Source organism: Mandrillus leucophaeus, unplaced genomic scaffold (genome assembly GCF_000951045.1).
Source record: "Mandrillus leucophaeus isolate KB7577 unplaced genomic scaffold, Mleu.le_1.0 Scaffold398, whole genome shotgun sequence".
Lineage (NCBI taxonomy): Eukaryota > Metazoa > Chordata > Mammalia > Primates > Cercopithecidae > Mandrillus > Mandrillus leucophaeus.
In genome coordinates, this window is record NW_012104231.1 from 256,896 (window position 1) to 273,254 (window position 16,359).

The 16,359-nt window shown below is 57.6% G+C and overlaps 1 protein-coding gene across 1 annotated transcript in view; it reads right to left on the reverse strand.

Annotated features, from left to right (window-relative positions):
- The window catches only part of COL5A1 (collagen, type V, alpha 1), a 185,901-nt gene that overhangs the window by 129,050 nt on the left and 40,492 nt on the right, over positions 1 to 16,359 (reverse strand). Inside the window, exons 7-11 of the mRNA XM_011991540.1 lie at positions 15,976 to 16,215; positions 14,674 to 14,841; positions 14,211 to 14,267; positions 7,709 to 7,750; positions 7,414 to 7,476 (exon numbers count right to left, since the gene is read on the reverse strand). Coding sequence (XP_011846930.1) covers positions 7,414 to 7,476; positions 7,709 to 7,750; positions 14,211 to 14,267; positions 14,674 to 14,841; positions 15,976 to 16,215 — 570 coding nt within the window. The remainder of the gene's footprint in view (positions 1 to 7,413; positions 7,477 to 7,708; positions 7,751 to 14,210; positions 14,268 to 14,673; positions 14,842 to 15,975; positions 16,216 to 16,359) is intronic.

Consider the following 16,359-nt stretch of genomic DNA (forward strand, 5'->3'; position numbering starts at 1 on the left):
GCAGGTGCCTCTCCAGAGCCTTTGTGTGCGTGTGGTTGTCCAGGCCCGACCCTGGGCAGGCACAGCTCGGGAGTGGCCCAGAGAAGCTCTCAGTGGTCACTTCCTTCTGGACGTCTCCTGGCTGTGCGGAATCCGTGCATGACCACGTGCGGTGGGCTGAAGGATGCCTCATTGAAGGTACGTGCAGCTCCTGAAACATGTGACTGTGCCCTTACTTGGGGTCTTTGAGGATGGGACTGAGGATCTTGAGATGAGATCTTGGGCCCTAAATCCAATGACGAGTCCTTGGAAGGGAAGAGGAGGGGAGGCAGTGACAGAGACACAGGGGAGGGCCGCGTGAAGACAGAGGCGGAGACTGCAGAGATGCACCAGCAAGCTATGGGGACAGAGGACGGCCAGTGGCCGCCAGGAACCGGAAAAGGTGAGGAAGAGCCTCCCCTGGAGCCTCCAGAGGGGGCGCAGCCCGGCCCACACCTTCAGATTTCTGGCCTCCAGAACTAAGAAGACACTTCTGTTGCTTTAAACCCCAAGTTGGTCATCAATTGTCCGAGGATCCCAAAGAAATGAACCCACGTTTCATTCATTCATTGACAGGTACCTACTGAGCCCCTTCCAGGACCTAGACACCCTTCCAGGAGGCTTAGGGCCCGTCTAAAAGACTGGAGGTGGGGGGCCCTGTCAAGAGGCCTGATGCCTCAGACCGCACCCCTCGACCAGAACTAACAGCCAGAAAATCCACAGGAGGGGCTCTTTATCCACAGGCCACCAATAACCAGGGCTCTGGGTAAGACCTACGGCCTCGAGGGGCCCACCCGAGAAAGACTCCTGGACGCACCCGGCCACTGCCACTAACCAACCGTGATGAACACCCTGGCAGGCCCCGCATCGGCTCCGAGAGCACAGTGCGCTTGAGGCCAGACCTGAGGCTTCTGCCAGCTGTCCCTTCACTCTAGAAATGTCCCGAGGCCTTTGCTCCCTTCACCTCTCTCTCCACAAACTGTACTTGATTTTCTTTTCCATATGAGAACGTACACCCTCCAATGAATCTTCCTTTCGACACCGAGCTCACTTTGGGAGACACACACTGCTTCCAGCGCTACAGCAGGGAAACCCACAGTTCCCACAGATCTCCTGGTAGGGCACCTGAGGCTTGGACACGTTCCTATCAGTGGCCTCGGGGGACAAAGCTTTGAAGATAAATGAGACTCAAAATGGCCACAAGTCATTCACGACCAGGCTGCTGGGGATGCGGGCACACAAGCCTGCAAACCAGCCTCCGTGGAACGGCCGCTGTGTGGAGGTGAACCCAGACGGTGCATGGGTGCGTGTGTAGGGGTGTGTGTGTGCACGCGCATCTGGGTGTGTGCACGTGTGCATGAGTGCGTGTGCAGGTGTGTGAGTGCATGTGTGAGTAAATGTGTGTGCACATGTATGGACGAGTGTGTGCATACATGCATACGTGTGTGAATGTGTGTGTACATGTGTGGGGGTGTGTGTGCATGTATGGGTGAGCATGTGCATGAGTGTGTGTGCATGTGTGTGTATGGATGAGTGTGCATACATGCATGAGTGTGCAAATGTGTGTACGTGTGTGTGTATGTGTGTGCATGTATGGGTGTGTGCATGAGTGTGCAAGGATGTGAGTGCATATGTGTGTAAATGTGTGTGCACACAGGCATGGGTGTGTGCATTCATGCATGAGTGTGTGAATGTGTGTGAATGTGTGTGTACATGTGCAAATATGGGTGAGTGTGTGCATGAGTGTGTGTGCAGGTGTGGGTGAGTATGCATGTGTAAGTGTATGTATGGGTATGTGCATATATGCATGAGTGTGCGTGTGTGGGTGTGTACGTGTGTGCATGTATGGGTGTGTGCATGTACGCATGAGTGTGTGGGTATGTATGTGTGTGCATGTATGGGTGTGTGCATGTAGGCATGAGTGTGTGGGTGTGTACGTGTGTGCATGTATGGGTGTGTGCATGTAGGCATGAGTGTGTGGGTATGTACGTGTGTGCATGTATGGGTGTGTGCATGTAGGCATGAGTGTGTGTGTGCATGAGTGCATGTGAATGTGAGTGCATGTGTGGGTGAGTGTGCAAGCATGTGTACTTAAGTGTGTGTGTGAACCTCTCTGAGCAGCTCTGCAAGATGTCCTGAACACTTCCAAGTACAAGGAGAGACGATTGGCATGTCCCGTCCACGGGAGCCTGGGAGCCAGGAAAACAAAGCTAATTCCTTCTGAGTTGGACAGCAGCCACGTGCTCATGAGTGAACTTGTTCTCTTTGTCATGTTGCCAGTGATCTAGCCTGTGTCCTATCCCACCCTGGGTGTAACTCTAACACGCCATGGGGAGGGGATGGCACAGCAGGGCATCACCCCAAGGCTGGTCCTGGGGAGACCACACCAGAACCTGTTATGGAGAGATGAGCCACACATTCTGGCTGGGAGGGAGTGACTGCTGTTTTTCAGGGCACGGCTTACATACAAACCTTTTCAAGGCACAGAAAAATGCACTCATGCAACATCCCATGAGAAAGGCTAATCCTGGACACGTAAAAAAGAGGGGGAGAAAGTTTGAGCCCCTGCTGAGTGACAGGAGGGGCTAAGACAGTGCTGGGGAGCATCATTATTGCCAGGCTGCTTCTGAACCTAATGGGGTCATTGAAAGGTGGGGGGGCTCCTCCCAAGGCATCAAATGCATCCGATTATGCAGGCAGCGAGGTGCCCCTGTGTGGCAATCTGGAGAAAGCTTGGGAAACTGCCTCCACTCTGACCCTGGGCCGGCTGGGAGAGAAACCTGCATACTGAATCCCTGGGGCTTCCCAGAGGAGGATCCAGGCCTCGCGGAGGGTGGGACCTGCCCACAGACTCAGAAAGCAGATCGTTACTTTACCCAAAAATAATAAACATGCTGCAAATGGAAAGATCTGTGTAAAGTCTATCTTAAGGGCAATAGATCAGCGGCTGGTCAACACCAGCGGGAGCTTCCGGGAGTCAATTAGCCGGCAAGCAAGCGTATTTCTAGATGAAAACGTTAAACTCTCCAGTGGACCGCGGAGATTCAGGAGGAGTGTGGCCACAGCATCCTGAAAAATGCAATCAAATCCACAGTAACACTGGATGGTATTCAGGAGCTGCCTTAAAACACAGCAGTGCCTGGGGTGCAAGGCTTTCAGAGAGGCGCATACAGGGAAGCGAAAGGAAGGGACTCGCCTCAAAGACGCTCTGATCACACAGAACATTTCTTAGGCACAAACATCCATGGGCACCAGCTCTGGGGCACACACGCAAATGGATGTAGGGGGCGCTCACAAGCAGCACCAAGGTGGCGCCTGCCTTCCGGGTGCTTCTATCGAGGCTAGCAGGTATGGGCCCTGGAAGTCCACGGAAGGCGGGACTCACTGGGGCCTGAATCTTTACTGATGGCCCCCAGCCCTCTCCTTCCCCCACCTGCTCAGCGACCCACAGGGGCACGGCACTGCCACGATGGGATCACAGGGAACCTTCACAAATGCCTAACCTCATGCTTTCAGACCCACTGATGTCTGACTATATTCCCAGATGCCCAAAAGAGTCAGCCCCTACAGAAACGCACTGGCAGGTGGCACGGAAGCCAGACCCACAAGAAACCCAGGCCAGAGAGGGGCTGGGTAATGGCCACCTGACTCGCAGCTCCCTTGGGGAACTCCCAGCTCTCTCTGGTTTCTTCTGAACCTCAGAGTAAGAGTGGCCACCTTCCTTCTGCCACAGATCTGCGTTCAACCCCAGTTCTACCTCTATCTCCCTGCGGGCTTTTGCACACGGCCCCAGCTGTGCACCTGCTCACCAGTCATCTGGGAGAAACTGGATGGGATGATGGCTCGAGCCCCTTCTCCACCCAGACACAGCCGCTCTAGACCTCCCATCTCGGGATTCCCAGTTCTTCCTCCAATGCCTTTACTAATTAATTCTTGCCGTCTAACCACGACTGGTTTGTGCCTTTTCTTCCTCACTGGATGGTGAGTTTCTCAAGGCAGGCCCCACTTCTGTGCCTCTCCTTACACCCCGGTCCCTGCAGGCAGCCATGGGCATCAGAGCAAGAAGGGATTTGAGGTGCTAGAATGCAGACACAGCATGGAAGGTCGTCCAAGGGGCGCAGCGGGAGAGTGTGCAGGGCCCACCAGACAGTGTGAAGGAAGCGATGCCCAGGGCTAGTCAGTGGAGGCACAGGGTGCGGGCTTCAGCGGCTGGTCAGGGCTGCATGATGCCCAGTGGGATGCCATGCCACAGGTGCACAGACGGTTCCCAGCCAATTGTCACGGCTGCCCACAGGGAGCAGGGTGTGAGGAAGGGCACAGAAGTGAGGCCTGTCTTGAGGAACTCACCATCTGGTGAGGAAGAAAAGGCACAAACCGGTCACGGCTAGACGGCCCTTGGGGAAGGGAGGGAGGGCTGGGGAATCCCAAGGCGGGAGGTCTGGGGTATCAGGGAGAAGAGGGTTCTTCCAGACCACAGGGAAAAGGCCCTCCTAGACAGAGGCACAGGAGGCCACGCAGACGGAGGGGACAGAGCATGCCACTCCTCTGCAGGACTATTTTGTGCTGAAGCCAAATAAGAATCAATGGATGCAAGAAGAGTTCTCTTACCTCCCCCTTTCTGCCTAAAAGCAGGGCATTACCCCCTCCTCCCACACCACCCTCCCGCCTCTGCTTCTCTATCAGAATTTGGGAAACACCCCTTATCACCTGAGAGGGAGGCCAGCCCGAAGAATCTGCATCAACAGACTTTGCCAAGATAACCTTAATCTTCCATTTGTTCCCCCGTGGAGTCACTTGCCTACCATCTGTCACCCCTCGAAGCCCAAACCCTCCTTTCCTTGGTCTAGCCGCTTCTCCACATCCTATTGCTTGTTAAAATGGTATATATGCTCCCGAGCCTAAGCACTTCTTTTGGTTTTTAATTCTTGGCTGTGAAGCCCCCGTGCATAGAAGATTAAAAGTGTTAAACTCGTATGCCTCTTCTCTTGTGAATCTGTCTTTTGTCAGTTCACTTTGGAGGCCCCAGATGCTCAACCCCCTGAGGGCAGAGAAAACATTGGTTCTCCACTGCACAGGAACCTGAGCCCGGTCCACTGCAGGCAGCGCTGCAGGGATCCACCCCACAGTCAGTGATCTTGCACAGCTGATTAGTGGGCATCCAGCAAGATCTGGGCATCAAGAGGACGCTGAGCTGGGAACAGGGATGGTTTCCTGAACAAGGCCGACCGGAACTGGACCCAGAGGGGTGGGCAGCTCTCAGCTCCTGGAACCAGCACCCCTCCCTACTGGAAGGGCCCTGGGGAGGCTGGTGGGCTCCAGGTCTCTCCTCCAACTCCACGGATGCAGACCCTGGAGGAGTTGGTTCCTCTGCCAACCCCAACCTCAGTCCTCATGCTCCTGGACCCTGATGTGAGTTGGAGGAAGACCAGCTCCTAAACGAACGATATTCTCCAGTCAGGTCCCTTGGCTCCTCCACAGCAGCTGGGCTGGTCACGGTGTCACAAGGCACTGGCAGGGCCACCCACCAGTGACCCCAAGTCGGGATCAGCCCATAGGCAGGGACCGCGTGGTGAGGTGTGAACCCACCCCTCTGGTTCACACCATTGAGATCCCCAGGCTAGACCAGTGCCCAGCACTCTGTACAAATCTGTATGCTGGATGGATAGAAGGAGGACGGAGCCTTGGAACACCACTGAGGCAGCGTCAGTTGGCATCTGGGTGCCCTGTGTGTTGGCCAGAATCTGGGTGCCCTGTGGATACTACCCTGTCCAATGTCTGGGAGAGAAACCAGCCCCCAGTGCCATGCAATACACTTTCGTTTGCACAGGAACCCAGCCACACCTGTGGGCCCATCCGCAGGTGGCTCTGTGGAGGGGGAGCTTGGCCATCGCCCCATCTCACACGAATCTGCGGGGAGGGGGCTCCAGAGTGAGCTGGGGTGGCTGCAGCCCCCACCGCAGAGCTCCAATCATGCCGGTCCTGGCTGAGCAAGAGCAGTGGCTGCTGGCTGTTGCCTGTCTGGAGTTTTGGAGATGTGGCTGCCACGCCGGGGATGCTGTGAAAGCTTCGTGCTCCAGGGGCCAGCCGAGCCCCCACCCCACCCCGCTTCCTGCCACGGCCCTTGCCATGGAACAAGACCTGCCTCTTCTGGGCCCCCAAATCCCTGACCGTGAAAAGCAACGTGGCAGAGAATCTTACCGTGTGGCCCAGTCTGATGCGTACTGCCCTCAGAGGTCACCCGGCCACACAGAACGACAACAACCTCCTCCCGCACAGCTGACCTGAACCCTTCTCCTCCAAAGGCTGGCCTCAGTGCTCCCATCTCCTCCCCAGGCAAGCATCCCCACCGGCTTGGCTCTGGCCCCCACAAAGGCTGCCGCCGTCTGCCCCTGCATCCTGCTGCCTGACCTCACCTGTCCTGCACCTTCCCAGCTTCCCAGGGGTACTGAGCGCCCATAAGAACCTCCAGGTTCAAGGCCAGGACTTACTGTCCCGGGCTCTTCCCCGCCTTTCCTGAGCACCGCTGCAAAGCCACCAGGCACTGCACAAGACACTCCCCAAACGCCTTCCTGTGGAGTAGCCTGGGAAGCATCCCTAGCCACCGCGCTCTGACATTACAAACCACTTTCCCACAGGACCAGACCCTGCCCTGCATCCGCCCACAGTAACACCCACAAGGTCCTCACTCTGCCCCGGACAGCAGGCAGGTCCCTGACATGAACAACCGTGAACACCCGCACGCAGCCCTTGTTTCTCCCACCCACAACGCAGCCGTTCAGGAATCAGTTCTTAGTCCTTTCGCACTCAAATCCACATTCATTTCAACAGCAGGAAGAAGAGAGAACTCGCGCCCCACCGGACACCAGGAGGCCGCAGTACTCGGAGCGCCCACCAGGTGTCAGAAGGAAATCGTGGCGTCTGGGGAGCGGCTGTCCCTCCATCTCCTCCGGCGGCCAGGGATACCGAGGACACCTCTGAGCCTGCGAGCCAGGTGCAACCCCCAGGTCCAGTTCCCAAACCCAGCAAGGAGGGTGGCAGTTTCCGCATAGTATGGCTGCCCAGCGGCAAGGAGTGGGAAAGGCCCCGGAGCCATCCGCTGTGTTTACTGCGGCTGCTGCCATTTGCTGGACAACCGCAGCTCCCGGGACCACCGTCTGGGCTCAGCACTGGCAGGCTCCCTGAGCCCTGAGGGACCCCACTCTCCCCATAGCCACAGCCAGCCCCAGAAACATCTGAACAGGGCTGGTGTGAGGAGTGCCTGGGTGAGGGGGGATTTGGAGACACAAGTCTCCATGTCACCTCCACAGGCAGGGACAGCTCGGGTCACAGTGTGGAGAGGAGGCATGGGCAGCCTCACAGTTCGTGTGATCTCAGGAAACACAGTCCACCTCTTACCCTTTCTCCAGGGTCCCCGACTTGGCCAGTGGGACCCATGGTTCCTGGAGGTCCGGGAAGACCCTACAATTTAAAACAAAGTTGGGGCGGAGTTAAAAGATGGGGCCACAGGGCAAGGTCTGATTTCTACCTGGCCAACCAAGGCAGAGGTGGGGGTGGGAGAGTGCTGGCTCCCAGGGTATCTGCAAAAGTGAAGAGCCCCCCTCTTTTCCATCCAGGAGATATAAGGGGTGTCACCAACCCCACCCCACCAACAGCACCTTCTGCAAGTCACAGGATAAAGCCGGATACTCACCGCGGGGCCTTCTGGACCGGGCGGGCCCTCGATGAGCATGCCCTGGGGAGACAGAGAGAGGGCGTCTGAGACCGCGGCCCGTCCCTCCCAACACCCCAGACCCCAGTGGTGTGGACGGCCTTCAGCTGCGTGCACAAGGGGCCCTGGCTCAGCTCCTGCTGTCCTGGGGAGTCACGATCACAGACTGCAATGGGGGCCTGTGGCAGGGCCTCAGTGGCTGTCCTCCTAGCACTGCCAGGCAGAGGAGCAACCTGGGTCAGCAGCCAGCGACAGACACCAGCTCCCTCCAGACCAATGCCACGAGAAGCACCTGAAGACACCGAGATGAGGAAAAGGAGCCGAGACCACCAGGCTCCCCGCGTCGCCCCAAAGGGGCGTGCCAGACAGGCCCGTCAGGTCACAGCCACTCGAGGGAGGAGGTGGATGTCAGGACAAGGGGACTAGGGTGGATTTAGGAAGGATGAGGGAAAAACAGGTGCCCCAGCCCCAGGCTGAAGTTCTGTCCCCAGCCAGGACCACCGTCAGGCCCCGGGGCTGCAGCCTCCAGACCCCGCCTCCCTCCAGGTAGGAGGTGCGTCCTCCCACGCACACAGCAGCCCAGAACCCACGGGACACCCTGCCAAGTGCACCTGCTCACTCGGCCCTCCTCCCCCGGCCCTCACCTCACCACACGGCCCGGCTGCCTCAACCACCCCCAGGCCTCACTCTAACCCCAATGGTGACAGGGCCTCCTGGCCCCTGGGTCAGCCTGAGCCCCGGGAAAGGCAACGTGGACGGCTGTGAATGCAGCAGTGGGAGCGGCTCCCTGCAGGACGGGGCTTCCTGCCCTGAGACCCTCATTTCTCTAGGGCGGGATTCCTCTCCGCTTCTGACCTGGCAATGCCAGAGTCAGGCACCCCCAATGCCCCAAGCGTCCTCTGTGTTCCACGCCGACTTCAGGGTGACTGTTCCTCAAGGGACTCGCTCTGACAGATGGGAGCCAGGTGCTATTCAACAAGACAACGGAGAATGACCCCGAGGCAGCCAGAGATCTTTGAGGCAAGCTAGGACCTGGGGGGCCATGTTTTCAAAGAGGTGCCCAGGAACTCAGCACTCCCTGCCCTGCACCCCTTCAAGTGTCTGCTCCCCACATTGCCACACAGCAACCCTCAGCCGCCCAGCCATGGCTCCAGCAGGCCTAGGTGCAGCTCTGGCTGAGCTCTAGAGGGTGTGGGTGTGGCCTTGGCGGTGCCCACGGGTACTGATGATCCTGCAGCTGCAGGGAAGGCAGGCAGGAACGGCAGCCATGGCGCCCTCCACCTAGAGGTCAAAGGGTGGCACGGACAGCCTGGGGTCCCACGCAGAAACCGGCCACAGGGGCGGAGGCTCTGCAGAGAGCTCCCTAGGATGACGCCTGGTGGAGCTATGGAAGTGGAGCCACCGTTGAGACCCCAGGACTGTAGCATCACCAGAGTACAGCGCCAGCCTGGGAGGGCAGCAAGGACAAGGCTCCAGCTCCCGAGACCTGCTGTGCAAAGCTGTATGAGCAGTGCTGCCCGAGGCCCTGGGGCCGCCTCCACCCAGCGTATCCAGGAGCACTCACTTGGCACACCAAGTGAAAGATTATTCTAGAGTTGTCGGATAGAAGGTGGTTTGTCCTGTTAGGTTTTGAACTTCCTTGGGGCTGCTGCCCCTTTCTTCATGCCTCCCTTTTGGAATGGGAATCTGTCCCCCGCTCCCCCCACCACGTAGTTTGGAAGCAGGAACCTTGTTTCATTCCCCAGGCTCACAGCTGGACAGGGATTTGCTTCAAGATAGATCATTTAAGCCTGACTCACCGGTCTCTGATTCGGGTGAGACTCTGGACTTCGGACTTTTGAGTTGATGTGGGTACTGGATGGAGTCAATGTAAACTATGTGAGAAGGACAGGAATTTGGGGGCTGGGGCAGAATACTAGGGTTTGAATGTGTCTCCCCAAAAGTCATGTGTTGGAAACTGAATGCTCAATGCGACTGTGTTAAGAGGTGGGATCTTCGGCCGGGCGCGGTGGCTCAAGCCTGTAATCCCAGCACTTTGGGAGGCTGAGACCGGCGGATCACAAGGTCAGGAGATCGAGACCATCCTGGCTAACACGGTGAAACCCCGTCTCTACTAAAAATACAAAAAAAAAAAAAAGCCAGGTGAGGTGGCGGGCGCCTGTAGTCCCAGCTACTCAGGAGGCTGAGGCAGGAGAATGGCATGAACCCGGGAGGCGGAGCTTGCAGTGAGCCGAGATCACGCCACTGCACTCCAGCCTGGGCGACAGAGCGAGACTCCGTCTCAAAAAAAAAAAAAAAGAGGTGGGCCTTCAGGAGGAAATTAGGTCACCAGGCTCTGCCCTCCTGGAGGGTGAATGCAGCTATGATGGGAGTGGATTCGTTAGGGTGGAGTGGGCTCCTGATGACAGGATGACAGCAGTCACCTTCTCTCCCGCTGCTTCTCACCACGCAATGCCTTCCGCCATGTGAGGACACAGCAAGAAGGCCCTCGCCAGATGTGGTCCTTCTATATGTGACTTCCCGACCTCCAGAACTGTGGGCCAATGAAGTCCTCTTCATTCTAAATCTCCCTGTCTGTGGTGTGCTATTACCGCAGCTCAAAATGGACTAAGACAGCTCACTTCTGATAAGTCAAAGGGTGTGTCCAGCCAGGCCACAGGCCACTAGAGATTGTCACCAGAGGTGCTGGGTACCAGGCTGGGGAGGGGACTCCCAGTCGGGCGGGGGGGTCGCAGATCTCCCCACCCCTCCCATCCTGCCCCAGCTGGGGAGCCTCGCACTGTGTTTACACAGATGCATGCTCAGAGAGACACACGTGTGTGTGCTGTACACAGAGCAGCCTCCAAGAGCCCAGCTTTCCAATTTCCTTCTCTGACAAAGGCAGCTGAGAAAGCCCAGGGCTGAGCTGGGATTAAGGGAGAAACCACTGGCCATCAAGGCGCCAGGGACAGCAGCTGCCTTCCCAGACACACAAATTGCTTTTCTCAGGGAACTGGGGCAATGCGGGCGGGGACCACACAGGGGAGGCAACCCCAGATCATCCCAGGTCAGCGTCTGAAGGAAGCTGGGAACAGCTGGAACAATGTGCCTGGGGGAGGGAATGCCTGAACCTTCCCTGGCAAGTTGTGGCTCCGCTCTGGCCCCCGCCCACCCAACCACAGATGCCACTCTCAAAATTCACCCGGCAAAAGAGGAACGAGAGGAAAACGTCTCGATATCGTTAATGATAGTGCATTGTAGATGTCATTTGCCGAGACAGTAGACTTTAGGCACTCTTACCCTAAAGAAGAAAAAGAGGCAGCTACAGGGTGGCAGTAGTGGGTGCAGGATCACGTCACTGTGTCTGTCTGTGCCTGCGTAAGTCTATCAAACATGCTGCACACCTTCAATGCACACAATTTTTTTTTTTTTTTTTTTTGAGATGGAATCTCACTTTGTCACTCAGGCAGGAGTGCAGTGGCAGGATCTTGGCTCATTGCGACCTCCATCTCCCGGGTTCAACTGATTCTCCTGCCTCAGCCTCCAGAGTAGCTGGGATTACAGGTGTCCACCACCACGCCTGGTTAATTTTTTTTGCAGTTTTAGTAAAGACGGGGTTTTGTCATGTTGGTCAGGCTGGTCTCGAACTCCTGAACTCAGGTGATCCACCCACCTCGGCCTCCCAAAGTGCTGGGATTACAGGTGTGAGCCACCGCACCTGGCTGAATGCATACAATTTTAACAAAAGAAATAAAAGACCTCAGACCTGGCAGAACTCAAGACAATCTCAAAGGAGGTCCACCCATCTGTTAAACAGCACTTTTTAAAAAAACAAAAAACAGCGTCAAGTGGAGATGGTGATTTGGATGCCCCTAACCGACGTGGCCCAGGTAAAATCAGCCACTGGGGGCTTCCCGGTTGGAAGTCCAGGGATAAAGATGAACCTGTCTCCTCTCCGTTCTGTGGATTCCTGTCCTTTTAGGGAGCCTCCGGTTTGGCTGACAATGAGAGGGAGCGGGACTGAGTGGGAAAGACCCGGAACAGATGCATCTCCCAAGAGAGAAGTCAGGTGGGGCAGGTTGGGGGGATGGGAGACAACAGACACCCCCTTCCACAGGCCCGGACGCCTGCAGGGCCCCAGGACCTGGCAATCTGTTTATGTGCAGCTTGGACCCAAGGACATCTGGCGATGCTCCAGGTTGAGAAATTCCAACTGTTTATGTGATCTCTGCAGGGGGCCTGGCCAAAGGCCCCGGGACACTGGGAGCAGGCTGGGGCCCGGGGCAGGGAATCCTTTTTAAGTGATCCAGACGGCTGCTGCTTTTCCCAACAAAGGTGAACTGGACTTTCCGGAGCTATGAGGTTCCTGTGGGGCCACCTCAACTCTCTGCCCTCTCCTTGGCCCACTCTTGCCCACTGCTGGCTTCCCAGGGGCCTGGCAGTGGAACACCTGTGCCCACCCCACACGCCCACCCCCTTTCAGGAGCCCCGACACCACGTCTACACTCACAGAACCAGCTTACTCAGAAATGTGAGCCAACGCGAAGCTCGCTCAAAGGTTTCAGTCCGGCCCTCCCAGAGCGGGGAGGGGAAACCGGGATCCCGCAGAGCCAGCTGCACCTGCCCACTCCTGAGCTCCCATCTTCCTCCCCGAGCAAGGACCGCCTTTCACTGAAGCAATGGGGACAGCACAAAAGAAGCCCAAGGCCAACCTCAAGTCCACCTGCGGGCCAAGACCGTCTGGGGAAATGCGGCAGGATGTCCCACCTCCCAGTAACAAGGGTGGCTCGGGGCTGGGACCCTGGATGCAGCCTCTGCTGTTGTTCACTTTCTGGTCAACACCGTTGGGCAGAGCAGAACAGGCCCGCAGCCCCTGCTTCTGGGTGAGTCCGCCCAGGTGGACGGCTGTCACTCTCCCCCGCAGCCACTCTGCTCCCTGAGCCGAGGCCTGGCTCTGAGGTTGTCCACATTGCTGAGCAGGGGGACCCTGGCCTCGGAGTCTCCCTTCACACCTCTGCACCCCCTTGCCCTGCACCCCATGACCCTTCTGCCTCAGACAAGCTCTGTCCTCCCTGGACCCCCAGAGAGCACTGGAAAGGGGCTCCGGTCTGAGAAAAGGATGTGTCTGTGGGCACTGGCAGATCCTACCCCTGGGCTGGGCCTGCAGCAGGGGCATGGAGCCCCACGAGAGCCATCCAGACGCTTCTATAGGCCAGGAAGGGGGGAAGCCCTGGACCCTGGGAATTCTACCCCAGAGATGGGACACATCCCGTCTGCCCTGGCCACGGGCTTCAAACAGATTCCAAGGGGATAAATGTCTGCTAAGTGCCATCTGTCAAGGTTCCAAGGGAATGTCCCCAGCTCTACCAGAGGATGGTGGGTCACCATGACTCCACATTCCGGGAACCGCAAGGTCAGGGGGCTTCTGGGAGCCCCAAGGTGTATCCTGAGCTCAGCCCTCAGGAACGGAGCCCTGGAAGCAGAACAAACAGCCGCCCCCAGCCTCGCGACTGGCCGTGATGCAGGACGCGCACCTCCTCCTGTGGGCACTTGGACAACATGGCAGGGTGGGCCTTGGTGCTGGCTCCTCCCTGCTCTCAGGTCGTGCCTACCACATGCAGCTGCCAGACTCCCTGCCCAGCTGTTCACGGGGCATCTTGCCCGCTGGCGGGGGGGTGCGGGATGTCAAGACCTTGACCTTAGCGCCTCTGAGACCCCAGGGAGAAAAGCAGGCCTCCCAGCCAGGCCATGACCCCCTGAGGGACAAGGACACCCCAGTGCGGGGCAGGCCCCCCCCCCAAACACACCAACCCAGGAGGGGCATCTAGAATGTCCTCCGCTACAGTCCCACACTTGAGGGCATTATCAACAGTAACTTTTTAAACTCACCCATGATCTGATTACCTAACATAGTTGGGTTTTACTTAGCTGGAATTTCGGCACAGTGCTGTTTTATTTCATTATTTCAGCACAGTGCTGTTTTACTTCATTCCCTTGACAAAGTTTCATAAACAGTATTCCATGTTTCAACGGCTTCAGTAAACTTACTCCAAACGGTTGCGTAACAGACGCGGAAAGTACAGCCACGTGTTAACTATTCCCTACCATTGCCGCGCGCATCTTTTACAAGGAATGGCCCATTTACAACCTCTCCTCCACCCCTCAAAGGGGACTCCACCTCTGCCTCGACAGCGCTGAGCTGCTTTTCATCCCAGGTGAAACTGACAAGCACTGAGATGCTCAGAGCTCAGGTGCAGGACGGGCTGGGATCAGCACCTATCCCGCCCCCTCCATCACGGTCCAGAACATTCCCCACCCGAGGGGATTCTTCCCAAGTCCTGGTGACGAGTGGTGCGTGGACTCCACGAGAGCAGGTGGTTCCTCGAAGTGACCCAGTCCGCGCAGGTCCAGGGGCCCACGGACCTGGTCATGCCCTACACACCCCACTGTGCCCCCAAGCAGCAGACACCACGACTTCAGGGAGAGAATGAGAAAATGTGCTCACCGGCTCGATGATCGCTGGTTCTCCCTTTTGGCCTTTCTCGCCCCGAGGTCCTCCAATCTGGGGGTGATAAAAGGCAGATGGAGAGAGAATCGGAGAGAAAAGTGAAAAAGAAAGTCCAGATTACACAAAATCTGCCCGATTTCACAAGGCGAGGGCGCTATCGCAGTCAGGCGTCTCCCCAGGCCCAGGAGGATGGCAGGAGCATGACAGACGTCAGGCCCGTGGAAGCCCATGAGACTACTAACGAAGAAACAGGCCCGGAGGAGAGCATGCCGTGATGCACACGTTATTCAGAGCAAATTCGAGGCACTGAGGTCTCTTTAAAAATAAAGTTTTGGGAACAGCATGCAACACTTGAGCTGCCCGTAGAGCCCCACCCCTGAGGAGGCTCCTGGGCAGGAGCCCCCATGATGCCCCGCCAGCCCCCCAGCCCCACCTGGAACGGGGGCCTGCACCCTCTCACCCCTTCATAGATGGTATCCTGGTTCGCCGGCATTCCTGGCCCAATCTCCGACGGGGAGTTGGTGGGGTCATAGTAGGGGTCGTAGTAGTTCTCGTCAAGGTTCCTGATGGTTTCCTCAGTGAACTCCCCCTCCAAGTCATCCACACCTTCCCCTGGAGGCGGAGCTGGCTGCAGAGGGAGAGGAAGGCGCAGGGTCACCTCAAAAATGCACCAGGCACTGCCTCTCCATCAGACCCTGGGCGGGCACCATGGCTACCCAGTCAACTGGGCAGAGACCCCCCTCTGGGAGAGACCTCCTCTGAGGGCTCCAGGTCTGACAAATCCAGGACTTCAAGACCAGCAGCCTCCTAAGCTACACAATGCCTGGAGTCTGGAGTCCAACCCACAAGGAGAGGTCCTGTGTCCCCTGGCAGCCTCTTTATGCATCTTCTCCCTCCAATAAAAAATCATCAGCCCAGATTGCCCTGGCACGAGGGCACACCACGGAGCTGGCACACCCATGCACCCGGGGACCTGCTCAGGCAGGGGCTCCACCCCACAGCCCCAGGGTCTTGCGATAATGCACTCCGAGTGCGGTGCTGCTGACGCAGGGGTCTGGACCTGCTGGAACGGGGTGTCCTCTCTGGCAATGAAGATTCTGCATCACACAGTGGCTGTGTTACGCGTCGGCCACGTGCTACGTACTATGCAAGACTCCCCACGAATCTGAAAACTTCACAGCCCCCAGAGACAGGCTGTGTCAGTGCCATGATGGAAATGAGAACCCCGAGGTCCGGAGACGCCCGAGGTCCAGAGACGCAGGCTAACTTTCCAAGGTCTCGGGCAGAACTTTCAGGCCTGTCTGCTGACGGCCTGCCCCTGTCCCAGCCAGGGCGTCCCTAGCTCCTGCTTCGCTGTATTTATCTGGATCCTGGCTCCCAGGCCTGTCCTGCCTGGCCACACCCAGGCCACAGGCAGGGACTCTGTCCACAAGCCATCCCCGTCCTCATCCAATTTCCACTTGAACCCTCCAAGACCGGAAGGGCTCGGGTCATTCTACCCATTTTCCAGGCGAAAAATTGACCATACTGAGATCAACTCAGCAAGCCAGGGATTCCAAACTCGTTTAGCAATGGCCTCCCCTGGGGTGCATTACACCGCCCAGCTGCCAAGGGCCCAGGGCCAGGGTGTGGCGGGAACACAGGGGCCACCCGAGGACACCAAGGTGAGAATTGGAGTAAGAAGGGAGCTCAGCACTGTGGCCCCAGCCCTGGCCCTTGGCCCGCTGCCCCAGACCAAACCAATGGGAAGGAAAGAAATTACGTTGGAGGAGTTAGAGGTGTCGGCGGTGCTGGTGGGAATCTCGGCCCCGGCGCCTGGATCTGTGGGCTGGTCGGGGTTCTCCTCCCCCTCGCCATAGGTGAGGTCCTCGTAAGGCGAGGGAGTGTAGTAGTCCTCGATGGGCAGGTAGTCATAGTCCCCGATGCCGGGGTCCTCTTCCTTCCCAGCCGCTTCACTGGTTTCAGGCGTGGGAGCCGCTTCCGTGGGGGTCGGGGTCAGCTCCTGGCAGCCAAGGGCAGAGACAGCGGGAGTCAGGGAGGAGGCTGGCAGCGGAGCCAGGTCTGGGACTTGCCGCATGTCCGGGTGCAACGGACATGCATCTCAGTGGCATCTCAGTGGCAACGCCCGGAGCCCTGGGCTGTCAAG